This window comes from Cricetulus griseus, assembly GCF_003668045.3.
Source record: "Cricetulus griseus strain 17A/GY chromosome 1 unlocalized genomic scaffold, alternate assembly CriGri-PICRH-1.0 chr1_1, whole genome shotgun sequence".
NCBI classification, from domain to species: Eukaryota; Metazoa; Chordata; class Mammalia; order Rodentia; family Cricetidae; genus Cricetulus; species Cricetulus griseus.
Genome location: NW_023276807.1, coordinates 203,568,554 through 203,594,917, shown reverse-complemented (window position 1 = coordinate 203,594,917; position 26,364 = coordinate 203,568,554). Strand labels below are relative to the sequence as shown.

General features: G+C 44.0%; 1 protein-coding gene across 2 annotated transcripts in view; it reads left to right on the top strand.

The window, feature by feature from the left end:
- Nucleotides 1–22,724, top strand: part of Atg14 (autophagy related 14) — a 40,797-nt gene extending 18,073 nt beyond the window's left edge. The window contains exons 4-11 of one of the 2 annotated variants that reach the window (XR_004772356.1): nt 4,657–4,738; nt 8,894–9,131; nt 11,347–11,576; nt 13,285–13,402; nt 14,961–15,051; nt 15,130–15,215; nt 17,245–19,885; nt 20,047–22,724. Coding sequence is in view for 1 of the 2 variants with exons in the window: in XM_027386553.2 (XP_027242354.1) it covers nt 4,657–4,738; nt 8,894–9,131; nt 11,347–11,576; nt 13,285–13,402; nt 14,961–15,051; nt 15,130–15,215; nt 17,245–17,551 (1,152 nt within the window). In the remaining variant the exon portion in view is untranslated. Of the gene's footprint in view, nt 1–4,656; nt 4,739–8,893; nt 9,132–11,346; nt 11,577–13,284; nt 13,403–14,960; nt 15,052–15,129; nt 15,216–17,244 lie in introns of both variants that reach the window. The other variant, XM_027386553.2, reaches the window with a different exon arrangement.
- Nucleotides 22,725–26,364: the final 3,640 nt, after the last annotated feature.

Below are 26,364 nucleotides of genomic sequence, written 5' to 3'. Positions count from 1 at the left end.
TACAGCCATCATAAAAGGTAATTATACAAGTCTGCTCTTGGAATAGTAATACAGAACCAAGTAGATCATCCATTTTGCAAAAATTACTCACAATGAACACATGTGCAGGTAAATTAATGAATGATGAGATGTAAAATACTTAAGAGTCAGGAGGAGCTGGGCATGGTGATGTGTGCCTGGAATCCCATCCTTGAGAGCTGAAGATAGGAGGATTGGGACGTGAAGCCAGCTGGGGCTACATGAGATGCCAGCTCAAAACAAAACAAAACAAAAACAGAATATCATAGTGGACTTATGTAATTTGGTGTTGGTAGGTCCTTTAGAAACCACAGAAGAAAGCATTTGGCACAGTAAACTAATTTAAAAATCTTGTACATTGAACAAAATTAGCTGCTAAACTGGGAAAAGGAACACAAACATGTAAATTAGGGCCTTTGATGGGGCTCTGACACTCTATTCTGGTTGGCAGCATCTCAGAGACACACTTGACCTGGGGGGAGTCCGTGATGCTCACAGAACACTTGTGTGCTCAGCAAATTTCTCCTAAGAAATGAACACAGACGCAGAGACTTTTGGATAGCAAACTATTGATTGTAGCACCACTGTAAAGTTAAATGAATGCTCCAGCTTCAGGAGCTGAGAAGCAACCATGCCCGTGGAGCCACTTTGGTATTCATGTATTGAGATATCACAGCGAATCCCATAACTGTGTCCAAATTAGTGTGGCAGTTAGATTTTTTTTTAACAATGTTTATTTAGAGCAACATTGTCACAAGATTTTTTTTTTAAAGATTTTATTTATTTAATATGTATACAACATTCTGCTTCCATGTATATCTGCACACCAGAAGAGGACACCAGATCTCATAATGGATGGTTGTGAGCCACCATGTGGTTGCTGGGAATTGAACTCAGGAACTCTGGAAGAGCAGTCAGTGCTCTTAACCTCTGAGCCATCTCTCCAGCCTGGCAGTTAGATTTTTAATGATATAAAAAATGTGGTTAGTATACATGTGTCCAGAAGGAAGTATGTCTGAGATAAAATTTTTAATGAAACAAAGGCAAGGGAATATCATTCCCTTTGTATGTATATTTTAAATATACTCTAAATATATTTAAATATACTCTAAAAATGGTCTATGGTGGACTGGCACAGCCATACAACGGAAGAGTTTGACCTTGACCAGGAGGCTGGAGTCCGTATAACAGTCACATTTCCTTTTTCCTGCAGTGTCTAGTTTTTTTATTTGTTTTGTTTTACAAGATTGGGTTTCTCTGTAGTTTTGGAGGCTGTCCTGGAACCCTCTCTGTAGACCAGGCTGGCCTCACAGAGATTCACCTGCCTCTGCCTCCTGAGGTGCTAGGATTAAAGGTGTGTGCCACCACTGCCTGGCAGTGTTTTATTTTTTTAAAGGTGGTATTATATGTAATTTTTATGACATTTAAATGTATATTTATGAGCTGGGCAGAGAAACCCTCTCTCTCAAAAAAATAAAATAAAAACGACAGAGGTGACTCATGCTGTGAATACTATAATTAAGATGTCCAATGAAAAATCTTTTAAAATCCTTATAACATACACACTTTTCTATAGACTCCTCAGCCTGTTGGTTTATATCAGAGAGGCTAAAGCTGGAGGATCATGAGTTCAAGTCCAGGCTGGACTATACGATAGCATGGTACTCTCAAGATAAAAATAGGGGCAGGGCAGGTATATTGAGATTCTCTAAAGGAACAGAAATGATAGTACAAATCTGTCTGTCTGTCTGTCTGTCTATCAATCTATCTATCTACCTATCTAGAAGGGTGATTTATTAGAGTGGCTGATAGGCTGTGGTACAGCTAGTCCAACAATAGCTGTGTCCCCATGGAAAGTCTAGGAATCTAGTAGTTTCTCAGTCCATGAGGCTGGATGTGTCAGCTGTCTTCAGTATATGTTGGAATCCCAAAGAAGTAGGCTCTAAGGCCAGTGAAAGAATGCCTCAGCCCCAGGATGGATGAACTGAACTTGCCAGTGAGAGTGAGGGCAAGCAGACAAAAAGCAAAAGCATTTTTCCATATCCTTCATATAGGCTGCCATGAGGTGTAGCCCAGATTAGGATGGATCTTCCAACCTCAGATGAGCCAATTAACTAAATATGCCTCACATGTATACCCAGCAGTTTGGGTTTTTACTTAATTCCAGATGGAGTTAAGTTGATAACCAAGAATAGCCATCAGGAGTCCACTACCCCTCGTCATCTTTACACACAATCATATTTGCCTTTGTCATACTTAATATCCAAATGAAAACAATAGCCAGGTCATAATTATACCTAACGTGATATATCCCACATAACAACTGCAAACATGTTATATATTTTAGAATAAGTGGCAGTGTCACTCAAGGGACATTCTTGTAGTATCTGATAACTTAAATATGATAGGATTGATATATCTCAGTTGATGTTACATTAAAGATATCTCAGTTGATGTTATGATAAAGAAACCACAAAACACAACAGAAACACTCATGTCAGTTATAACCGACATTATTGCAACTAGTCAAGTAACCTTAACTGGTATTTATGACTACCTTCCTCTACTGCCCATTCTGTTCTTCATCCAACACCAGCAAGCATCTTAGCAGATCTTGGTTCTTTTCCTGGAGAGTTACCCACCCCTTTATTCCTGAGGGTTTGTTATCTTTGTTACCTTACCTGGATTGAATTGTTGTAGTTTCCCATTGACTTTAATCATGGGACATGGTAGCAACAACAATATAAAGGATCTCCTGCACCTCCATTGCCAAGAGGGAATACAATTTCCCTTGGTGATCTGGATCAATCATTCCTCCTAATACTGCTATTCCTTTCTTAGCCTAATGGCTTAGGGGCATCAGAAGCCCAAGTGGCCAGGGGATTCTGAGCTTTCAGTTCAATGGAATGTTTGTTGTTTCTCCGGGCAGGAGCACTCCCCATTCTGGAACCAAAACTTCTAAGCCAGCAGAACTTAAGTTCATGGGAACAGGAAGCAAACATTTGGTTCCTAGGAGTGAGAGTGGAATTATTCCCTTTTCCACCCCTTGATTCATGGAACTGTGGATCCTAGCTATGGAAGAAACTGTACCGTATGTTGAATGCTGGTTCAAAGCATATACTGCCTTCTGGAGAACTCTGCCCCAGCCTTCCATGCTGTGGCCGTTCCATCATTCTATCAGGCCAGCTGCTTCATAATTGTGGGGGAACTTGTTAAGACCAATGGAGTGGGCAAGATGGCTCAGCAGGTAAAGGACTTGCTGCATAAGCCTCATGACCCTCATGAGTTCATATCGGAATCCACATAAAAGTGGAAGGAGAGAATCTACACCATAGAGTTGTTCTCTAACTTTCATGGTCAATTGTCTGTTTGCTCCCCACACTCCCCCCAGCAGTATTTAAAGACAAATGAAAACAAAACAAACCCCTGTCACTGTTACCTTGTGTCATTGGACTACTTACATAAATGTTAACGCTATAAATATTTTAGACTTTTAATTATTCAAACATAGGAAGACAATAGAAAATAATTGTGATTGCCGTGACAAAACACCGTGACCAAAGCAACACAAAAGAAAGCATTTAGTTTGGCTTAGTGTTTCAGAGCATTAAGAGTCCATTATGGGGGGCTGGAGAGATGGCTCAGAGGTTAAGAGCACCGACTGCTCTTCCAGAGGTCCTGAGTTCAGTTCCCAGCAACCACATGGTGGCTCACAAACATCCGTTATAAGACCTGGTGCCCTGTACTGGTGTGCAGATATACATGGAAGCAGAATGTTGTATACATAATAAGTAAATAAAATCTTAAAAAAAAAAAGAGTCCATTATGGGCATAGAAGGAACAGCTGAGAGTTCATATCTTGATCCACAACCATGAGGAAGGGTTGGGAGGTGGCAAGGTGTTGGTTCTGGTAAGCATTTGAAACCTCCAAGCCTGCCTTCAGTGACACACCTCCCCCAACAAGGCCACATCAGTTCCACCAATTGGGGACCAAGTGTTCAAACAGTATGAGTCTATGGGAGCCATTCTCATTCAAACCATCATACGAGTCCTATAAACTTTGATGCTTTCTTTACTAGGGAAAGCCATACCTAGCTGCACCATTCCCCCTAATGTAAAGAAACAGCTTCACAGTTCATGTAATTATCTAAGTAATCTCCGTGCATTTTATTTGCATTATACCTCAGTAGCCAGCACGGAGAGTGGAACTCCAGCCAGTCTTTTTGTGATGACACAAATACTCTGAACCTGCTGTCTGCTATAGACACTAGCCATGACGTGTGGATAGTATAGGGAAATGAACCTTTATTTCATGGATTATAATTGTATTTTGATGGGTGGCCTTTAAATCCTGAACCTTGTGTCCCCACCTCCCAACTTTAGGATTCTAGTTCCATACTACCACACCAGCTTAGCCAGGCTGGTAGATAGCTATGTACTTGGTAGGGAAAGTTCAGAAAATTTCCCTCTGTGCTCTAACCCATGGGAAAGAATTGAATGAATTTCTTCCTTGTTTATAACAAATGCAGTTATGATATAGATTTTTCTTCACTGTCTCCTAAGGTAGACCTGAAAATAAGCAGTAATTCCTGGTAGATAATCTCATGAGACTGACATTTGTGACATTTGTGTTTTAAGAGATGGAAAATAATGTCGTGCAAGATGAGGATTGAGCAGCTGAAACAAACAATATGTAAAGGAAATGAAGAAATGAAGAAAAGTAAGTAATTTCCCCTCCCTGCAGCCCCAGTGAGAGGCCTGAGTGAGTTTCATGGAGTTAATGAGCTAAAGGGATGGTGAGAGAGGCAGGGTCAGACAGGAATTGGTTAATTTTCTTATTGTTCTCACAAAATAAACCCTTTAAAGAAGGAGGGGTTTATTTAGCTCACAGTTGAAGGTTACAGTCCATCCTGGAGGGAAGTCATGGCAGAAGGAGCCTGAGGCAGCAGGGCAGGGCACAAGGCTTCCAGTCTGGAGGAGGAGAGATAAGTGCATATACCTCAATGCTCTTTGTTCATTTTGGGAACCAACCCGAGAAAGTGTGCTGCCCACACTCAAGGTGGGTCTCCCCAACTTAGTTAACTAAGCCTAGAAATTCCTAACAAACATGCCCAGAGGTTTGTGTCCTGTGATACTTGGTCCTGTCAAGTTGGCAGTATTGACCATCACAGGCTATCAGTGACTTTGAAGAGTTTACTATGGGTTCAAAACATCAAATCCCTAGTTTGAAATACTTTTAAACTACAAATATTTTGGATTTCAGATTTCTTTGAATTTTGGAAGTGTGTGTATGTAAAATGATGTAAAATGATATATTGTGGTATTGGGGCCCTCTAAACGTGAAATTCGTTTGTGTTTTATATATACCTTATACATGTACCCTGGAGGTAATTTCATAGAGTATTTTTAGTATGCCTGCATATTAACAAGTCAAGTGTAGAATTAAAATTGTAGCATCTTGTTAGCACTCAAAATGTTCTGGATTTTAAGGCTGAGTATGGTGACATCCACCTTTAACCCCAGCACTCTGGCAGGCAGATGGGTCTCTTGAGTCTGAGGCCAGCCTGGTTTATACATCAAGTTCTAGGGCATAGTGAGACCCTTTCTTAAAAAGGGGAAAAAAAAAAAAAAGGTTGGGTTTTAGAGCATTTCATTCTTCGGATTTCTTTCTTAATTGAGAAAGGGTGTTGCTCTGTAGCCCAGGTTGGCCTGAAATTCCTTTTCCTCCTCTCTCCTCATCCTGAGTGTCCATGCACAACCTCATATTTCAGAGTCTCTCAGGGAAGCAGAGCCTTTGCTTGCTTGCTTTTCTCAGTGTGACGTTTGCCTAGGGGATTTTTGCAGAGGTCTTCTATAACTGTCTCAGTCTAAAGGAAGGGTTGAGAATGTAGTTCACTTAGTTCTATGCATGTCTTCAGCTCTTGGCTTGATCACCAACCAACACCGTAAAAACTAGATACTGGGGCACATTTGCTGTTCTGCAGTAGTGGACAGGATGGGCAGAGTCTGCCTTGGGTCTCACTTTAACATTCAGTACTCATGCAGAAACATGAAACCATGGCATTTGCCCCTTGGTGAATTCATGTATATAAAGTTTCTACTGCTTTCACATTATAGATAAATGCTTTTGATGTTATCATAGGTGGCTGTTAAATTTTATATCCTCAAGATTAGTGTCTTACTTTTTTGTTGCTTGATAAAACACCGTATCAAGGCAGCTTATGAAAGACATTTAATTGGTGTGGTTGCAGGAACAGCTGAGCTCACTTTTCAAACCATAAGCAGGAAGCAGAGAGTTTGGTGGGAATGGCAGGAAGCTTTTTAAACCTCAAACCCAACCCCCTGAGCCACACCTCCTAATCCTTCCTAAACTTTTCAACCAATTGGAGACCAAATATTTAAGCATAATGAGCCTGTGGAGCCATTCACATTCAAACCACTATAACTAGTCCCCATCATGTCTATGAATCCCTTCTCATTTAGATTACTTTATAGTGGTATGTGATGGTATCAGAGCTCCCTTGGAAGGTCCTTATTCTCATGAAGTACTTGTATGATGTTGGATGGGCTGGAAAGCTAGAGCAGCAAGGCAGCATGATTTATAGATGTGGGTCTTCAGGGAGAAGGGACCCTGACTTTTGCTTGCATCCTTCAGATGTTTGGTTCAGCAGCACCAGAAGTAGTTACTTAACATTGACTTGCCATTTCCCCCAACAACCTCTCGTGATGCTTGGTGGGTGTCCCAACCTTCTGATGTTGCATAGTGCATGCATCATGTGCATGCATAGAATTTTAATCATCTCATTCTAATAGGTTTCTAAACTAAAAGCATGTCATAAAGCAGTGGATTGTAGCATATTTTGAGTGTGACCTCATGACCATTTGTTAATCCAGGAGCAGAGAAGTCTAGGGTCCACCCTAGGCTTACTTATTGCTCTGTTGAGAAAAGTTTGTATACACTTACAGTAGGTTTCCATACTGTTGTCAGCTCCAATCCACAGACATCACTTTGGGTTGCTGTGGGTACCTCTGATGGCCGCCTGAGTTGAAAATTGTTGCTTGATAGACAGAGGCTACAGTCTTAGTGCCTGCCTTCTAGAGCCTGTGCAGTCTTGCAAGCTGTTTTAAAGGAGTTCACAAATTCTAGAAGTGATTTGTGAACCCAAGCTCACAGATGAAGAGATTGTTACCCAGTAGTCTTTCTCTTTATGCTGTGTTGTTGAAATACTCCATGTGTCCATTAAAGGGCACAGACTGGAAACTGTAGAGACTGGTAGATTAGTTCTGCAAAGCCTTTGATTTAAGGGTTCATAGTGCAGTATGATCCAGATACATTGAACCACATGGCCAGGAGAGCTGGTTATGTGCACTTGAAGGTGGGCTTGATCTGGCTGTAGAGTTGATTAGAAATAGTATTGAGTGCTTTGATGTTTGAGGGGAGACACCAGGGGGAGATGAGGGAGCCCTGAGTTACATCAGCACCAGCTGCAGATGGGGTGCCTGAACATCCTGTCACTTGTGCTGGGAGAAGGTACTGAGTTTAAACTGTCCACAAAAAGTGTCTGGCTCAGGACCATGGCTAGACAGGTTCTTGTGAGTACTTCAAGGAACAGTAGAAATCACGGGCATGAGGGAATGAAAAGTAAAAGTAAGCTTGTGTGGGACTAAGTCCCAGAATCTTTTACCATGGAAAGAGGTGTTCTTCGCTCTATAGATCAGACTGGCCTCAAATTCACAGAGATCCGTCTGCCTCTGCTTCCTAAGTGCTAGGATTAAAGGCATGCACCACCATCGCCCAGCTGAAAAAGGTTTCTGAGAGGAGATGGAAAACTAAGGAAGTTCATGCCTGAGCTAAACCACAAATTTGAATCCTGAGAGAGGATTGGCTTGTGTCCGCAGGTGTCGAGGAGTGCGTGTTACAGGCATTGGTGGACCCTAGTGTGAAGAACTAGGAGCTGTCAGATGCTTTAGAAGTCAGAATCCAGACTGTGAGAAACAGGTCTAGGGAGCATTTATGGGCAGAGCCTTGCTAATGAGAAAAATAATGGAAATAATGGAAAACTAATAATAAAAAATAGTAGAGAACGGGAGAGAAAGAGCAAATAAGGCACAGTCCCAGATAGATAGTGTTTTGAAGGACAGTGTGGGGAGATGCGTGTTTGCAGGATGGTAACTACTTCAGTATTCATCCATCCAGTCGTTACCATTAAGAGGATCTGAAGGATGGAGGCAGTGAACATAGGGTAAAAGGGAACTGTGGCTGTGCCAGTTTGGAGGTTAAAAATGTGACTTGTGTTTGAGAACTGTCAGGCATTGGCTGTAGTTTATAAAGATTGTGCAAGGGCCATGGTGACGCATACCTGTAATCTTACCATTCAGCAGGCTGAGGCAAGAGGAACACACACACACCATCACCATCCACCCCCCCCCAACCTTTGAGTGAGAAAGAGAGGAGGCAGATAGGTTGGAGTTGAGCCACCCTGGAGATGGGCAACATTTAAATGAGAGTTAATTAGAAACAACAGTGAGGGTGGGAAGGCATAAATAGATTGTAGACTATCTAATGGAATCACTGTAAGGTGATTGCTGAGGCATCACACACGTGATAGTTAATGGTGATATAGAGAACTTGGCCTCACATGTGTCCAGAGGTAGTGTTCCTGGAAGGCCCTGAGCTTGGTTTTGAACTTGAGAATGTGGTTCTTAGATGTTTTGTCTTAGAGTTTGGTTTGTGTTTTGACTCAAATGAAGCTTAACCGTGACCCTAGCAAGCCTCAGACTGTTTTTCTTGAGGCTTTACCCTGAGTGTAGAGTGAGAAGGGGAGCAGTGCTGTGTGGTGGGAGAGGCTCATGGAGGGATGTGATTTATTGTTAGATTCTGAAGGCCTCCTCAAAAACAAGGAAAAGAACCAAAAGCTTTACAGCCGAGCACAGCGGCACCAGGATAAAAAGGAGAAGATTCAGCGGCATAACCGCAAGCTTGGGGACCTGGTGGAGAAGAAAACTGTTGACTTGAGGAGTCACTATGAGCGGCTGGCAAGACTGCGAAGGTCCCACATCTTAGAGCTCACCTCTGTCATCTTCCCAATGGACGAAGTGAAGACTTCTGTGAGGTCAGTAAGAAGGCTTTGGCATGCATGACCAGGTTCTAAGAACTTTTTTCCATCCAGTATGTCAGCACTTAATTTATTGGGCCTCATCCTAGGGTCCTTGTTTTCCTGGTAATGAAATTTGATTATTAACTTCCTCAACAAACAGTAAAGCCAGGGAGGCAGCCAGGGCAAGGGGTGGGGCAGCCTGTGTTCTGTCACCAGGCTTCTAGGTTACATGCTGACTCACACTCCTGCTGGAAGGCCATCTGTTGGGCCAAGTCATCACAGTACCAGCCAGGCTACTTACTAGTTATGTGTGAGAAGCACTCTTGAACCCATAAACCCGATTTCCTTGTCTGTTAACTGAAGATTGAAAATCACCTGTAGAGTGTAAACTTGTATATAAGAACACATCTAGTGCCTAGACTTAGGTGCTGACTTAGCCTTTCCTGGTGATGGGCCTTTATTCTGTTCTTCTGAGACAGCACCGTGATTTTAGTGCATAGGGTCTCTCAGGAAACAGATGACAGTGGTTCCCCACCTCACCATTTATCACAGTCATCTGGAGAGCTTTTGACAAAGTTCCCCAGGGCCTAGTGGATGAAGTCTGTAAGCCTAGTCACTTTTATGGTGAGTCAGGAGGATTGCAAGTTGAATGCTAGTCTGGGCAACTTAACTGATCCTGTCTCAACTTAACAAGATGGGTGAGCTGTAGTTCAGCTCTTGTCCAGCAGGAGCCCCTAGTATGTTTTTTATCCAGCACTCAAAAAGGAGGGGAGGGTTAGAGACCAGAGTGAACACTCTAACCCCCCATCTCAGTATTCTGTAGATGAGGGGGCACACTCTAGCCCCCTCCATCTCAGTATTCTGTAGCTGAGGGTGTACACTCTAGCCTTCACCTCAGTATTCTGTAGATATAGATGCCGATTGGCGGGTATGGAAACCACCACCAGAAGCTCATGTGCTCTCTAACCCTCAGGCCACTTGAGTGAGGGCCCTTGTTTCTCCTGGCTCTCCTGCTCTGCCTGGACTGACAGTGGTGACTAGTAACCATTCTTTCTTGTGTCTCCCTCAGTCTAGACATTGGTGTGTTTCCAGATTTGGCTTCCTAAAAACTTAAAGATCCGAGTTTTCCTTCAAGTTTGAAAACTCATTTCTTCCCCGATCTTGCCAAGTAATTTGTGTCTAATAGGAGGTGATACAACTGTGCCTGATGGCATAGACCTGTGTGATCCCAGGTATTTGGGAGGTTTACATGGGTAGACTGCACATTATTAAGGCTAGCCTGGGCAACTTAAGGAGACCCTGTTTCAGGGACATAGCACAGTGGTAGAGCCCTTGGGCAGCAAGCAAGAGGCCCTAGATTCAATCCTTCAGTGCTGATAGAAAGTCCTGATACAAACTCTAAATGCTAGTTGGTAAGCATTTTGGGTCAGTGGAGAAAAGTTAAATTGCTAAACATTTACATAAAGATAACTAAGAAGCTGGTAGAACAGAAGGAAGCCTTGTTGCCTGCATTCCATCCTGATGGATCAGCGGGCACCTGAGCACAAGGCATGATTCTGTGTTTGTATCCTGGACTGCAGAAGAGGATCTTAACAGGGTGCTTACAACTACAGAGTAGCACCGTAGTGTAAATGACCTGATTTCTATACCACAATAGCTGGGTGTAACAGCACATTCCGATAACTTTAGGAGTTTAAGACCATCCTTTGTGACATAGCAAATTCAAGGCCAGCCTGGGATACATGAGACCCTGTCTCAAAAAACAAACAAAAAGATAGACTAATTCCTTCCTTGTTGTGTTTTGTTTGTTTTTCATTATGAGGACTGAATTTAGACTTCTTATATTGATCATTACATTTTCCAGAATTGGCAATTTTGGTAAAACTTGAAAAATCTTTCAACCTTTCCATAAGGTTGAAATTTTTTGTCAAGAAAACATGTGCACATGTAGTCATGTGGCACATGATGACTTTCAGTCAGCAAGACCACGTAGTCCATGATACTGTACCATGTAGTGATGTGGTCTTCATTTGCATGAGTGACACTTGTTTGTCTCATGACTGTGTACAGGTTTGTATGTCTGGACAAGACATGAGGAAAGCCTTGCCTTCTATGCTTGTGCCAGCGAGTGACCCTTTTTTTTTAACATTTGTTAGATGTACACTGTTGCTATTTTAAAAACTTGGGTGGCTTTGGAGTTTCCTCTGTAATCTTCCTTGTTTGTTTGCAGAGATCCTGCAGACATGTCTTCAGAGAGTGACAGTGCCATGACCTCCAGCATGGTGAGCAAACTTGCTGAGGCCCGGAGGACAACTTACCTCTCCGGAAGATGGGTCTGTGATGACCACAATGGTGACACCAGCATTAGCATTACAGGCCCTTGGATTAGCCTCCCAAACAACGGGGACTACTCTGCCTACTACAATTGGGTAGAAGAGAAGAAAACAACCCAAGGGCCTGGTGAGAAGCAGAATATTCTTTGGAAATGTGTTTGTATTTTGTGAACAGTGCTCAGTGCACAGTTGGTGTGGTGCATGTACAGCATGCTGCTGGCATGAACTGTGTAGTTGTAAAGCATTCTCCTCATCCCAGATGAAAGCCACACGCCCTGCAGGTGCCATACATTCCCTGCCCTCTTCCCCAGCTCTAGGTAGCCAGTGTGCATTCTAGCAATAGATGGTCTATCCTAGACAACTCAGGAGTGAAATCATGCAGTGTGGGGGGTTTTTTGTTTGTTTGTTTGGTTGGTTGGTTTTTCGAGACAGGGTTTCTCTGTGTAGCTTTGGAGCCTATCCTGGCACTCGCCCTGGGGACCAGTCTGGCCCGAACTCACAGAGATCCACCTGCCTCTGCCTTCCAAGTGCTGGGATTAAAGATGGGCCCACCAATGCCTGGCTGTTTTTTGTTTTTGTTTTTTGTTTCCTAACATTTGGAAGGCTGAGTGATGAGGATTGTCCTAGAGTTCAAGGCCAGCTTGGACTATATAGCCAGACCTTCTCTCTTTAGGTATGAAGGAAGGGAGGGAAGAGCAAAGGGAGAAAGCTCCTATTTATAGAAGTGTGTCTTGCCTTTTGTATTTTGGCTTTATAGATAGCTTTGGACTATTGAAGTACTAAATGGAAGTTGAAATGCCCCTACAGTTTGTCTTGTGTGGAGAAGAGTGGCCCATTTAGTCATTGAGCATATATTTTGAGTTGGACATTACCAGAGACTCTATGTGTATTAAGTTGCTTATTAAAACTAACCATCCCAGGCTGTAAAGAAATGGTGAAGGGACCATAACCAGAGTGGGTGCTAAGAGAACAGCCAGTAGATTTTGGGGTAGGGCAAAGGTACAATGGAAGGGACAAGCACACCTTTAATCTCATGACTCAGGTGGCAGAGGGAGGTGGATCTTTGGTTTCGAGGCCAGCCTACTCTACAAAACTGAGCTCCAAGACAGCCAGAGCTATACAGACAAACCCTGTCTTGAAAAACAATTAACAACAACAAAAGGAAAGACCTTTCTGAGGAGGTGACATTTGAGTTGGACATTACTGGAGATCAAGCCCAGGGACTTTGCATGTTAGGCAAGCAAATGCCCGATCATAGGCTAAAGCCTAGCCCTTGTCTGTTTTAAAGATTTATTTTTAACTAAGTGTACCTGTATGTCTGTGTGAATATATGTACATGAGTGTAGAGGCCAGAAGAGGGTTTTGGGTCACCCTGGAGGTGGAGTTACATACAATTGTTAGCCACTCAACACTGGTGCTGGAAACTGAACTCAGGTCTTCTGGAAAAGCAGCGAGCACTCTTAACTGCTGAGCCACCTCTCCCGAGTCCTTATCCTCCACCCCCTTGGTTTTTAAGAAAGGGTCTCATGTAGCTCAGAATGGCTTCAGACTGATTCTCCTTCCTCACATTGTTGGCATTAGCAGATAGGAGTTACCACAACGGGATAATTTGGTCACTAATTGTTAGATGATACATTGCCAGGCCCATTCAATCTAGACCTTAATTCCATTTATGCTTGGCAAATTTAGGACTGTTTGTGTCTGACCATGCACTATGAAGTAAGAGTGAAAGCTAGCATCAGTAATGTAACTATAAAACTGCAAGTGAAAAATCTCAGTTCCTTGATATTTGTACTGATGCAGAGGTACTTTGTATGACTTTTGTGCCTTCTCAGACATGGAGCATAACAACCCTGCCTATACTATCAGCGCCGCACTGTGTTACGCCACTCAGCTGGTCAGCATTGTCTCGCACATACTCGATGTCAATCTGCCCAAAAAGCTGTGCAACAGGCAAGTACCTACTGTCTCCATCATCAGTTTCTCATGTCACTGATATGCCCTTACACTAGCTAAGGGAAAGTGTGACAGAAATACTAGCATTGTTTTCAGAAGATGTCGCCAGTTTCATTGTGTTACAGTTGTGTATGAAATCTCAGTAGACCATGGAGAACCCATCTGGTTCTAGGGGAGATAACCAAGGGAAGTACCAGAGGATGCAGGAAGGATGCTTTAGGTCCTGTGCACTGAGCTGAGTGAATTGTGATGGGGTGGGGAGGGTTGCTTCATTCTTAGGAACACCTCATGTATACATTATTACTATTATTTTATTTTATTTCTGTTTTCGGTTTTTTTTCCTGACAGGGTTTCTCTGTGTGGTCCTGGCTATCCTGGAACTTACTCTATAGACCAGGCTGGTTTCAAACTCACACTTGCCTGCCTCTGCCTCCAAGTGCAGGGATTAAACAGGTGTGCCACCACCACCTAGCCTCATGTTTAAATTTTTTTTTTCTTTTTTGTTTTTTGAGACTGTGTTTCTCTGTGTAACAGCTCTGGATGTCCTGGAACTCACTTTGTAGACCAGGCTGGTCTTAAACTTACAGAGATCCACCTGCCTCTGTCTTCAGTAAGGCATGTGCCACCACTGCCCAGAGTCATGTTTAAATTTTTAAAGACACAGTCTATCCTAGCTCCATCCTCCAGTTATCCTACATTTCTGGCAAATACAAACCTTTTACCACTAGACAGTAGTAGGCTATACTTAAGGGATTTGCTTTTTTATTTTTTTAAAGCAAGGCCTCATCATATGGCCCAGGTTGGTGTGGCCTGGAGGCTGCTCCTGCCTCAGTATTCTGGTTGCTGAGCTTTTAGGCATGTGCTCAAGTAATTAACAGCCAGAATCTATGAGGGTGATAAGTGCCTGTGGAGATTATTATGGCCAGGAGGGTGTGTGTTACTTTTTTCATTCTTTTGTTTGTTTGTTTGTTTGTTTGGGGTTGTTTTTTGTTTTTTGTTTTTTAATGTACTGGGGAATTGAACCCAGATGGGCAAGTGGTTTTCCTCTGAACTATACCCCTAGCTCAGGGCCTGAAGGAGGGAGGGAACAAGCCATGGATTGTTCCTAAGGAAGAAAGCTGCAGGTATAGAAGGCGCAGCGTTCTGGGAGGCGGGAGGCAGTAGAGATGAAGAGGAACACATATATGCCCCATGGAGCCCTAGTAATTTCCAGCTGTCATTCTGCACACAGTAAGTGGTGGTTGCGTTTTCCCTTACCCATACCCTGCTGATGCTTCATAAAATGTGCTCCCACACAGATCACTTCCACAGCACTCCTGCTTGTGTGGCATGAGCTCCTGAGACAGAGCTGCTCAGTCACCCAGGGATATGCATTTGCTCTGCTTCAGGGCAGTTGCTCAGTACTTAGGAAGTGTCTGCTCCAGGCAGTTTACTAAGGAGGAAGAATGTGCTGGGCTGGTGCTGAACTGTAGTTAAAATATACCCTTCAGCAGGAGTGTTTTAACATAGACCTTCCTTGGAGAATAATCTAAGAAGTCATACCCTTGTCTTACAGTGAGTTCTGTGGGGAAAACCTCAGCAAACAGAAACTGACTCGTGCAGTGAGGAGGCTGAATGCAAACATCCTTTACCTGTGTTCCTCTCAGGTACGAGCCCTGTGCTTTGAACTCATTTTTAATTTTCTGTGTGTTTGAAAGTATTAATCAAGCCTTTGCTTTTTCTAGCATGTGAATTTAGATCAGTTACAACCACTGCATACACTCAGGAACCTAATGACCTTGGTCAGCCCACACTCCGAGCACCTAGGCAGGTGAGTTGTATGTATGGCTTTTCTCTAAGCATTTTTATTTTTTATGTGGCTGCTTTTAAGTAGACCCAGGGCACACTCTGACATAGATAGTATCTAGTGTTCTCCAAGTTCCAAATTCTCTGGCAAGGAAAAAAGATGTACAGTAGTAATGTGCAGAAGGAAACAGTTGAACATGTGTGGTCTTCTTCCTTTTGCAGGCGTACATTTAGCATGTGACATGTAACAGAGCAGACTCCATGCCCTGGCTGCCACCTTGTGCTTCTCTTAAACCTCGCTTATTTCTTTTCTAACTTTCCCTTGGCAGCTGTGCTGTCTCTTCTGTGCTTTCCTTTGTGCTTGCATATCCTGTGCGTATGGGATTTCTTTTCATTACCAAGTTAATGTGGTCACTGTTTGTTAAAAGTAGTGGAAGTTCATAGAGTGAGCTGGCTTGAAAGTCATCTGCTTCAAACCACAATCAGTAACAACGAACCCCACCCTGCTCCATGGTCTGCACTGCCCTGCTCTACGGTCTGCTCTGGACAACTTCAGTTGCTAAGCCCACAAGAGCAGGAACTAGACAAGGCTCATCTTTGTACCTGCTCTATGCTCTGACCCATTGTCCTTGCTCTCATGAGTAGGTGCATGTGTTTTTGTAGAGAGGGGGCATAGCTGGTGTGTCTACACTTTGGAAAATGGGCTTTTATTAGGTGATTTTGCTCAAACTGTAAGCACTCTTGAGTGTGTTTAAGTAAAACTACACTAAATGTTGGTGTTTGTTACTGTGGTGTATCAGAGGTTTTTAGCTGGCTGAGGTGGCAGATGCCTGCAATTCTGCCACTCAGGAACTGAGGAAGAGGACTACAGCTTGAGCAGCTTAGTAAGTAAGGTCTTTTCTTAAAAGGGGCAAATGTATGCTGAGTTACAGTAAAGCATGAGCCTAGCATGTGCAGTACTTAAAACATTTGCATTTTTGACTCATTGTATTTTTAACTCTTAAGTTTATGTGGAAAGAAAGAGGTGAGGTTTTATTTGGTGCACTTTTGGGGTTTTCGAGACAGGGTTTCTCTGTGGTTTTGGAGGCTGTCCTGGAACTAGCTCTTGTAAACCAGGCTGGTCTTGAACTCACAGAGATCCACCTGCCTCCTGAGTGCTGGGATTAAAGGCGTGCACCACCAACGCCCTAAAGTTAATGTTTAAAAAGGTGTTTTGGGGGGAGGGTGGGGCAGTGAGATAGCTAGGTAGGTAAAGGGGTAAAGGTACTTTACCTGACTTAGATTTCTCTGCCCCACATGGTGGAAGGACAGAAATGATTCCTGCAAATTGTACCATGACTTCCACATGCTTGCTATGGCATGCCCACCCCCCAGTAATATAAACAAAAAATAAAATGATTGTTTAATCTCAGTATTTGGGAAACTGAAGTAGAAGGCCTGTGACTTTGAGGCCAGCCTGGGGCTATGTAGTAAGATCTTGTCTCAAATACTACTCCTCCACCATTAAGATGCCGTTAGCCATTAAGAACCGAGGAGTCTTGAAGCCAATCGTGTGCCTGTAGGACTGTTCCAGTTGCTGCTAAATTAGATGATCATAGTTAATAGTGTTAGGCTAGTTGGAATTCAAGTGAGGAAGAAGTTGGTTTTCTGTCATATTTTGTATACAAAAACAAGTACCAGAAATAAAAGGTCCTGTTTTAAAATGATACATAAAAGACCGAAGAGAAAAGACAACTTATAGGTAGGGAGATAAATTTTAACTAAGCCATACCTCAAAAATCTGTAAATGAAAGGAGCTGCACACATTCCTATGTAGGAACTAACTGACTGTGGTAAGAAAGGCCCTGTATCTTAAACAAAGACAAATAGTAGATAGGTTTGTATCATCTCTAATAGAGAGCAAATCAAATCTGGAGTAGGTCAGTCTTTCAGTCAGTAAGGGAAAATCAAAGGACTCAAGAAAAAAAAAAACTTAAATGAATGTATTAATGCCCAATTCAAATGATTTTGGGGTGGGAAGATGGTGCTTACGAAGCCCCTCTGTGTGCACACAGGTCAGGACCCTTTGAAGTGCGAGCAGACCTTGAGGAGTCCATGGAATTTGTAGACCCGGGAGTTGCTGGAGAATCAGATGAGAGTGGAGATGAGCGTGTGAGCGATGAGGAGACTGACCTGGGCACAGACTGGGAGAACCTGCCGAGTCCCCGATTCTGTGACATCCCATCCCAGCCAGTGGAAGTCTCCCAGAGCCAGAGCACCCAGGCATCCCCACCCATAGCCAGCAGCAGTGCTGGTGGGATGATCTCCTCCGCTGCAGCCTCGGTGACCTCCTGGTTCAAAGCGTACACTGGACACCGCTAATAAGTGTACAACAGAACATGAAATCTTTCCCACTGCACTCTAATAACTTTGTCTGTAGTTACCAGAGGGGCTAACCTAGCATTAGGACAGCACATGTGCCTGTTGGTAGCCTGTGATGGTGATTGACATGCTCAGGATCTTTGCCAGCCTGAGCTTGTGGCCTCCTGGACCCCCGGTCCTACCCCTTACACCCACAGTGTGCTGATTGCTGGGATGCGAGAGTCTTTCCGACACAAGTTCTAGATTTTGTCAGATCACAAGGAAGTGTTTCTTGGTGGTGAGGAATGAAAAACAAAAGCTGAGCTTGTTTTTGTCATCTTTTTAAGAGACTTGCCAGCCACAGCTTTGGTCTTATGGGGGAGGGAAGGAGGTTAAAAGCTTATTGCTGTCACCATAAATCACATTCCTGATTTTCTACCACACACCAAAGAAACCACGGTCTTTATTCTACAGACCCACACCCATGAATGGGGGGAATCCTAGCTTCGATGTATAAAGATGTCTAAACAGTTTTCTTGTACTCTGAGGGGAAATAAGTTCATTTTTGTGTAAGTCATTGGAGTTACTGTACTGGACTCATTTTAAAGTGGGACTTTTCCCCTTTGTCATTCCCTACATGAGCTAAATGCTGCCTGGGCACAGTTTGAACACTTGATTAAGTGGTCATTCTCTTGCTGTCCAGTTTCTTAGAGGTGGGTGTTAACTAGTAGTTACAAGCAGGAAGCCCCTCCTGCTTGTTTCTCGGGTCTCCGAGGCTCCAGAGGCAGCACCTTGTGCAGCTGTCCCAGGAAATGCTCAAGGACAATCTTGCAACTGTATTATGTTCAAGCTAGTAAGTAGGTTTTTTTTTATTTTTAATAACTTCAAAAGAGAATGAAATGAAGTCTTATGTAACAGATCACAGAAATCCTGTGAAAAAGCGGCCTCCCACACCTTCCTAGCGTGGCTGGTGTGATGGTACCTCGGGCAAGTCCTTCAGCAGTTTGCCCAGCCCTAGCTTCTGGTCCCTGATGTTAGAGTTGGTACTTTGCAGACTGAGGTGCTATAGAGCTTCTTCTGTTGGTAGACTTGCAGAAAGGACTTCACTCCTATGCAGGAGCCACATGGTCCCTAACTCTATATCCTCCACCTCGGGAGGAGACAGCTTCCCTCTTGAAGGTGTTCATTTGGCTGGAATCTGTTCCACTCAGCTTCGTAACTGTTGGGCTTGCATTTTGCCCTCTAGTTCTAGAATTTGTAGCTATGTCTGGTGGAATGAACAGAACCAGCTGGAAAAAAACATGAGCTTGAGCTGAAGCTACAGAAAGAGTGCAGAGGTCACAACTCGTGTCTACAGCAGTTAACAGAACAGATGCAGGAAGTGTAGGGTTGATGGGTTATTTTGTTTCTAGTATCAAATAGAGGCACTTTTGTCACTTTACGTCACAGTAAATGATGGCCCTAGGCTGCAGAAATGCTTTGAGTTTCATTGTGTTGCACTGGATCCACGTGTTGTGAATAGTCTTAAATACACATTTCAACCACTGTTTCCCCGTACTCTTTGCTGCTCAATAAAACCTTTGTTGTAGGTGCCAGAACCATATGTAAACAGCTTTATGAAAAGATGAAGCTGGTATTTTTTTAAACCAAAAGCCATAGAAGTTGGTCATGTTTTCCATTTTAAAATGGTTTATTGAAGCAAGGTAATACTAATAGAAACTCAGAGGCACCACATAGGCTGCTTTAAGCAGAATCATAAAAGACACATGTAATTGAAGAGAACCAAGAGTGTAACTTACTGGAGAGTAAGTCACCATGGTGTGGTGGACAGCATTGGGCGAGGATTCGGGTATGCTTTGGGAAAGGGCTGCAGTGTCACAGTCCCCTCGCTGCTGCTTCTGAGACTTCCAAGTCAGGGTAAGTCACACACGTTTTCTAAACTTTTATTGTATTACTGCAATAAATCCTTTAACAGTACTTTGTTATGTGTGCCTTTGCCCTGTTGCTACATTGAGTTAACAAGTGCAAGCTAACCCTGGAGTACTAAACATAAATTATAAAGATTAGAAATTTGTTTTTAAAATTACTGATTATGGGGCCTTTAATAGTGATGGCCCATCTTTGGCAAACAGAACATAGTTGCTGATCATTTATATATTTCATTCTCCAAAAGATCTTTTTCTTTGATAGCTACTTATAACCTTGGGGCTTTACCTGGGAAAGGAGTGGGCCTCTGAGATGCTGACATGGAACCTTCTTACTCCTTTCAGGACAAGAGAGAAAATGTTAGAGGGACATCTCAAGCCAAGAGGAATCTGCTAGCTTTGGAAAGCCTTTTTGTAATTAATCTCTCAGGTGGGCACCTACAAGTGGAGGGGGATAAGTGACTGCGGTAGAACAGTTTGGGCCCCCCAGGAAGGACACTGCAGTTAGTCATGCCCATTCATTGCTTTACCTGGGATGGAAGGCTCTTAAAAGAGTGTGGCTTCAGAATTCCTGCCTTTCCATTTTTCTAGGGAGCGAGTTTCCATGTAGCGTACAAAGGAAAGGGGAGACTTCTCATCCACCGTTACATTTGTCTGGTGCAGGAAGTGAGGCAGATGGGAAGAAAAGGATAACTTCCCAGTTGGTGGAAGTGCCTCAATAAAATGTGACAGGAAGTTTGAACCTAGGCTTAGGTGTGACGTCTGAGTGTCATCACCTCCATTCAAGCATCTGGTAAGAAAATAGCCTGGAAAGGTTTTTCTCCAAGGGTTAAATAGATGAAATGAATATTTTGTAAACACCAAAAACCACCAGGGTGGCAAACTTAATTTTAAAAATTATTTTGTGTGAATGTAAATGACGTGTGTGAGTCTATCTCATTCTCCTATGTCCCGGGGGACTGCACTCAGGTCAGCAGACTTGGTGGTGAGTGCTTTTACCCACTGGGCCACCTTGGACAAACTTCTTAAATTAAAATGGTAATTCAGTAAGAGCCACATTAAAATGTTGCCATTGTGTTTGTAGGAAAGAGTACAAGATACTGGGATGTGAGGGGGGTCTCATAGAAACTGTAATATACTTAAAATGCAAGAAATTGAGGCTGGAGAGATGGCTTACAGGTTAAGAGCACTGGCTGCTCTTGCAGAGGACCTTAATTCAATTCCCAACACCCCCATGGTGGCTCACAACCATCCTAACTCCATCAAGGGGGTCCAGCACTTTCTTCTGGCTTCGGTGGGCATCAGTGATGCATGTGTTGCAAATACGTAGATGCAGGCAAAGCATTCATAAACATACAAGTAAGTCTTAGAAATCTGCTTTTGAGACAGTCTTACTATGAAGCCCTGGCCTGAAACTTGCAATGTAAACTAGGCTGAGATCCACCTGCCCCTTTCTCCTGAGTGCTGGGATTAAAGGCATCTGCTACCATGCCCAAGCTAGAAATCTTTTTTCAAAAGCCAAAACAGGAGGTTCAAGGCCAGTGATGAGAATGGGCTGGGGCCAGTTGAGAAGACACTCCTTAGTGAATACTCCCAGATCCCACATCGTCATTCCATACCCCCTCACCTTTGTGGTGTTTTAGCAATTATGACTTCCAGACACCCAGATGTCAAGGAAAGAACTTTCCTACACTTGTTTAGTGGTGCATTTTCCTAACTTTAAAAGAATTCTGAAGACATGTCTGAGGGTATCCCAATCTAGTATATGCATAGCTCTTGGTTTGGATTATTCCTACCTGGTTTGGCAGCAGTAGCCAGAAGGTGTCAAGTGACATCTGATCAGCAGTTGAATAGGAGATGGTCTAAGTGTTGACAGGGAAGTATGATTTCTTGTGGGTGTGGCTGGTGATGGCATCAAGGAATTGTCTCTTTGATGGCCTTAGACAAAGACCCTAAGAGCTTCTGCTGCACTGGGCATGCCCAAGATGGTTGCTCTCACAATTCCTCACTTCTACTGGTATGAGCCTGTAACTGCAATATCAGCATCACCTGGGAACGTGCCAGAAATTCTGTATCTGGGGCACTCCCTCAGACCCACTAAATCACAACCTTCCCTTCTACACCTCTGTGTACTGTTTAAGATCAGTGAAGCAGAGCTGCACGGTCAAGGGGATTCTGCAATGATTTGCACATGGTCTCATTAAAGTGATGGTCTATTCTGAAATTGGAATATCTAAGTACTGAGGGCCTCTGGAAGAGCCTTAAGATTTAGACCGTAAGTTCCTTCTTCCCAGACACAGAGGAGGATACTAATGAAGTAGCCTTAGGGGGCTTTATGTTGGGAAGGTCTGACACAGTGACTGCATCCCTGTTTCATATATCCTACACAGGGCTCTCTTGGGTTATCTCCCATTTGCCCCTCCAGTCTCACTGCTCCTTGCTCAGTAGCCAGGGCATCAATTTTTGATGCCTTCTTGCTCCATCCCATCTACTTCTTATTCCTTCCCAGGCCTATGAACCCTCAGACCCATCACTATTCACAACCCTTGGTTCTTTCACACATACCTTGTGAAGCAAAGCTGCCACCTTGGACTTACCTGGGGACTCCCAAAGCTGATTCTGTAGTTGCAGGATGAGCCTTGGGCTTTGTCCTCCACAGAAAAGAGCCCTTAAGTGTTTGGCTAGGTATAGTGGCCTATGCCTGTATTCCTAGCACTGGGAGGCAGAGGCAGGTATATCTGAGTTGGAGGTTAGTCTGATGAGATGGTTCAAAAGGAAATAGCCCCTAAAAGGGATTGGCACTATAAGAAAGTGTGGTCCTGTGGAGGTAGACTTTGAGATCTCATGCTCAAGCTACTCCCAGAGGCATACCTGCATGCCAAGACGTAGGATACTCGGCTACTTCTCCAGCACCGTGTCTGCCTGCATGTCACCATGTCACACCATGATAATGGACTGAACCTCTGAAAATGTTAGCCACCCTAATTAAGGAAAAGGAGTTCCTGTGGTCATGGTGTCTCTTCATAATAGCAACCCCCTCTAAGACACCTGGTCTACATAGTGATTTCCAGGACAGCCAGGGCTACTAGTGAGTCTCAACAAAACAAACCCTGAAGTGTGTGGTGTCTTTGTGTAGAGGAAAAAATGGGCAGAGGTGGAGGAGGATAGGTTGAAGATGGGGTTTTGGTCTTTGCCCTGGCTTTGGCAAATACTGGGGAAGGGTATAGTCCTGTATCCGCACCCTTTAAATAAACACATGAACTTGTTCATTTTCACAGTGTGGTGATTTGTTCTTCAGAATCTACTTAGCAGGTTTAAGAAGGATGGGGCCAAGACTGCTGGCCATGGAAAAGGTCATGCCACAGGTGCCAGTTTGAACCCCAGGATAGCTTGGGAGGGAAAATAAGGCCAAAGTAGAGCCAATGATTACACTCCCTGCAGCCACTCAGAGGACTGGAGAGAGGAAGGATAGTGTGAAGGTCAGTAGTTTGGTCCCAGAATAAGGAAGGGTGGGTGAGCCAAGCTTGGCTACATTCCTACCAAACTGTAGACACAGCTATGCAGACGGATCACGTGATGCCACAATGTAGCAGGAACAGATTTGATTAAATACAACTTTCCATTTTTCTGATTGAATCTGGACATTATTGTCCTCCAAAATGGAGACCATTATCAGGTCATAAGACTCAGGGCTTTGATTTTGTGGTTCAGTGTGTGCAGAAGAGAAAGGAAGGAGGTCATTTAAAGGCACAACAGTTGCTGTTCCCTGAATTCTGGGGTCTGCATAGTGCTCACCACCATTTGCAGCAGCTAGCCTTCCCTGGCCAACATATGACATGATATGCACTGTTAATAGCTGCTTTCTGCCAAGTGGCCGAATTTTCAAGAGTAATTTTGGGTATACACCACTTTCCCCTCAGTGCTCCCTTGAGAACGTAGTTCCCATGAGCTTATCATTTCAAAGTGACAGTGTTCAAGGGTCTTTTGATTTCATATCTCAAGCTCAGTATGACAGCACATTCCTGTAATGTCAGCACTTGGTGATGGCACATCCCTGTAATGCTTGGAAGGAGGCACAAGTATTCCAAGTCCCATTATGAGACCCTATCTTTAAAAAGTCAGGAGGACCAGGCAGTGGAGGCAGAGTTTGAAGCCAGCCTGATCTACGGAGTGAATTCCAGGACAGCCAGGACTACATAGATAAAACCCCATCCTGGGTTGGAGAGATGGTTCAGTGGTTAAGAGCACTGGCTGCTCCAGAGTTCAATTCCCAGCAACCACATGGTGGCTCACAACCACCTGTAATGAGATCTGGTGTGCTCTTCTGGCCTGCAGACATATATGCAGGCAGAACACTGTATACATAATAAAAATAAATCCTTAAAAAAAAAAAAAAGATGAGAGGCCGGGCATTGATGGCGCACGCCTTTAATCCCAGCACTTGGGAGGCAGAGTCAGGCGGATCCCTGTGAGTTCAAGGCCAGCCTGGTCTACAGAGCGAGTGCCAGGATAGTCTCCAAAGCAATAGAGAAACCCTGTCTCGAAAAACAAAACAACAAAAAACAAAACAAAGATGAGAGCTTTCATCAAAAAGAAAAACCCTGTCCTGGGGGCCTGGTTGGGGGGAGGGGGGGAGGGAGCAGGCATGGTGACTGAAGCAGCACTGAAAAGGCTGAGGCAGAATGACAGGTTAAGGTCACCCTGAGCAACTTGGAATCCATCTTAAAAACACAGCAACTAAGCTTGGAAGGGCAGGGGTGCAGCTTAGTGGTGACCCATCTACCAAGCCTGGCTCTGGGTTGGACTCCCAGTACCAGACTGAGGAAAAAAAAAAAAAAAAGACACCTTCTGGAGACTCCCTTCTGTTCTCTACTGAGGGACCTTAGAAGGTGAAAGGGTTTCATTGGCTTTTTAAAAATGACAGAATTCTTATTGGAGGGGGCATGTGTGCTACAACATGTAGAGGTAAAAAGACAACTTTGTGGGGCCCACTCTCTGTCCACCTTAATGTGGATGCCAGGCTCGCACAGCAGGCACCTTTCCCAGATGAGCCATCTTGCCAGCTCTCACTGGCTTTAAGTAGGTTTCCTCCCTTCCACAACTATGCCATCTCTGCGCCATTCCAGTTCTATTCCCAGCTGCCAACTACTGGCTCTGCTCCCCTCACATAACAAGGACAACCACCTAGAGTAGGGTGCTGCTCCATTGAGGATCTGCTCCAGCAGCTAGGTACAACTAGACATGGGACACTCAAAAGTGCCCAACCACAACGTTTGCTCTTCCCATGGGGCTTTACAAACATCAGCTTTGGCCATAAACTCCCATAAAGTTAGGAGTGGCGTGCACACCAGAAGGGATGGTGTACTTACCACGCTTCTAATACTAGCCCATTTGAACAGACTTGAAACGATAGAATTCCACTGTGTGCATAACCTAAGATTACAGTATGCAGTAGATAACGTCAGTTCATTATTGGCACTGCTCATGGTGTGAGGAAGGGCTTAGTGTCATATGATTCTATTGTGTACGTATGAAGTAGTCTGTGGGGGAGGGAAGACAAACAGGCAGTCTGCTGAGCATAGAAATGACAAAGATTGATGTGAAAAAGAGCTGGTAGTACTCACATAAAAACTGTCCAAGATGGCCTCAAAAGGCTAACAGGCATGCAAAGTACAGGTGACAAAAGTGACTAGAGAGAACCTAAGGGAACCCCAGGGCCAGGCTCTAAGCATCTGCCCATAGCCTGCTGCTGGGAGTTAACTAGCAGCACTAGTAGAGCAAGCATTTGTACAGTGGGGTTCAGGAAAAAAACAGCCGGAAGTCCTGTAGGAACTTCCCTAGACAAGCATGGTCTCCTGCCATCACCTATGTCCAGAGGCAAAGGTCTTTTAAATTCTCTTCAGGTTTCCATAGGAACTATGGAATGAGCCAGTGTTGTCCAAACCTGTCAGCACCAGTCACATTGAGTTGGCACCAGGAATCCAGGTCTGGGGGGTACACGCCTGTAATCCCAGCTACTCAGAAGGCTAACTTGCCTGCCTGAGACCATGCCTCAAAAGTGAAAAGGGTTGGGAATTTGGCTCAGCTCTAGAGAGCTTGCTGATCAAGCATAGGTTGCAAACATACTATGAAGTGTGCCATATGAGGCAAGTTTCCTTTGGCTGAGTAGGACAGGGGAGGGCCCGGGAATGTTTGTGTCATGGTCCTTCAGGAATGTGGGAAGGGAGCACCACACTGACATGAGTACGGTGAGCCATTTTCCCCGGGGGCTCAGAGAAATGCTTAACAGTGGCTGCTCTTCCAGAGGTTCAGTTCCCAGCACCTACAGGACAGCTATCAACTGTCTGTTTTAGGGGACATATTGCCATCTTTCGGCTTTCAGGCAACTGTATACACAGTACAGCCGACCCTGTATAGGCAAATCATTACACACAAAATCTTAAAACCAATCAAAGTGTGGGTTATTTCCCCACTAGGGGGCCACATAATCTTTCTCCAAAAGCAGCATTACACTGGCAGTAGGGACCAACATGGGTGCCTTCCAATACCACCAGGAAAAGCCTCTGTTCAGCTCTGGGAACCGTGTCCTGCCACAGGTCAAATCAGACCATCTACTTCTGAGGTAATGCCAAGTAGCATAGGGTCATCCTGTGCCCCTGCTCTCAGTCAGCCCAGCCCCACACAGCTGTGTAGCATGTGATAACCAGGTAAGGAATGCTGACTCATGGAAAACCCTGTGCACCCATGGGGGAGAACCACAGCCAGCAACAGTTGAACACACAGAGCATGAGGTACATCACACCCTTGTCGTCCTGTGTGTTATCTCCTTTAATCCCACATTTTGAGGGATTAAACTTACCTGACACTGATTGCCAGTTTGGCACAAACCAACAACAGATGTCGTGAAGA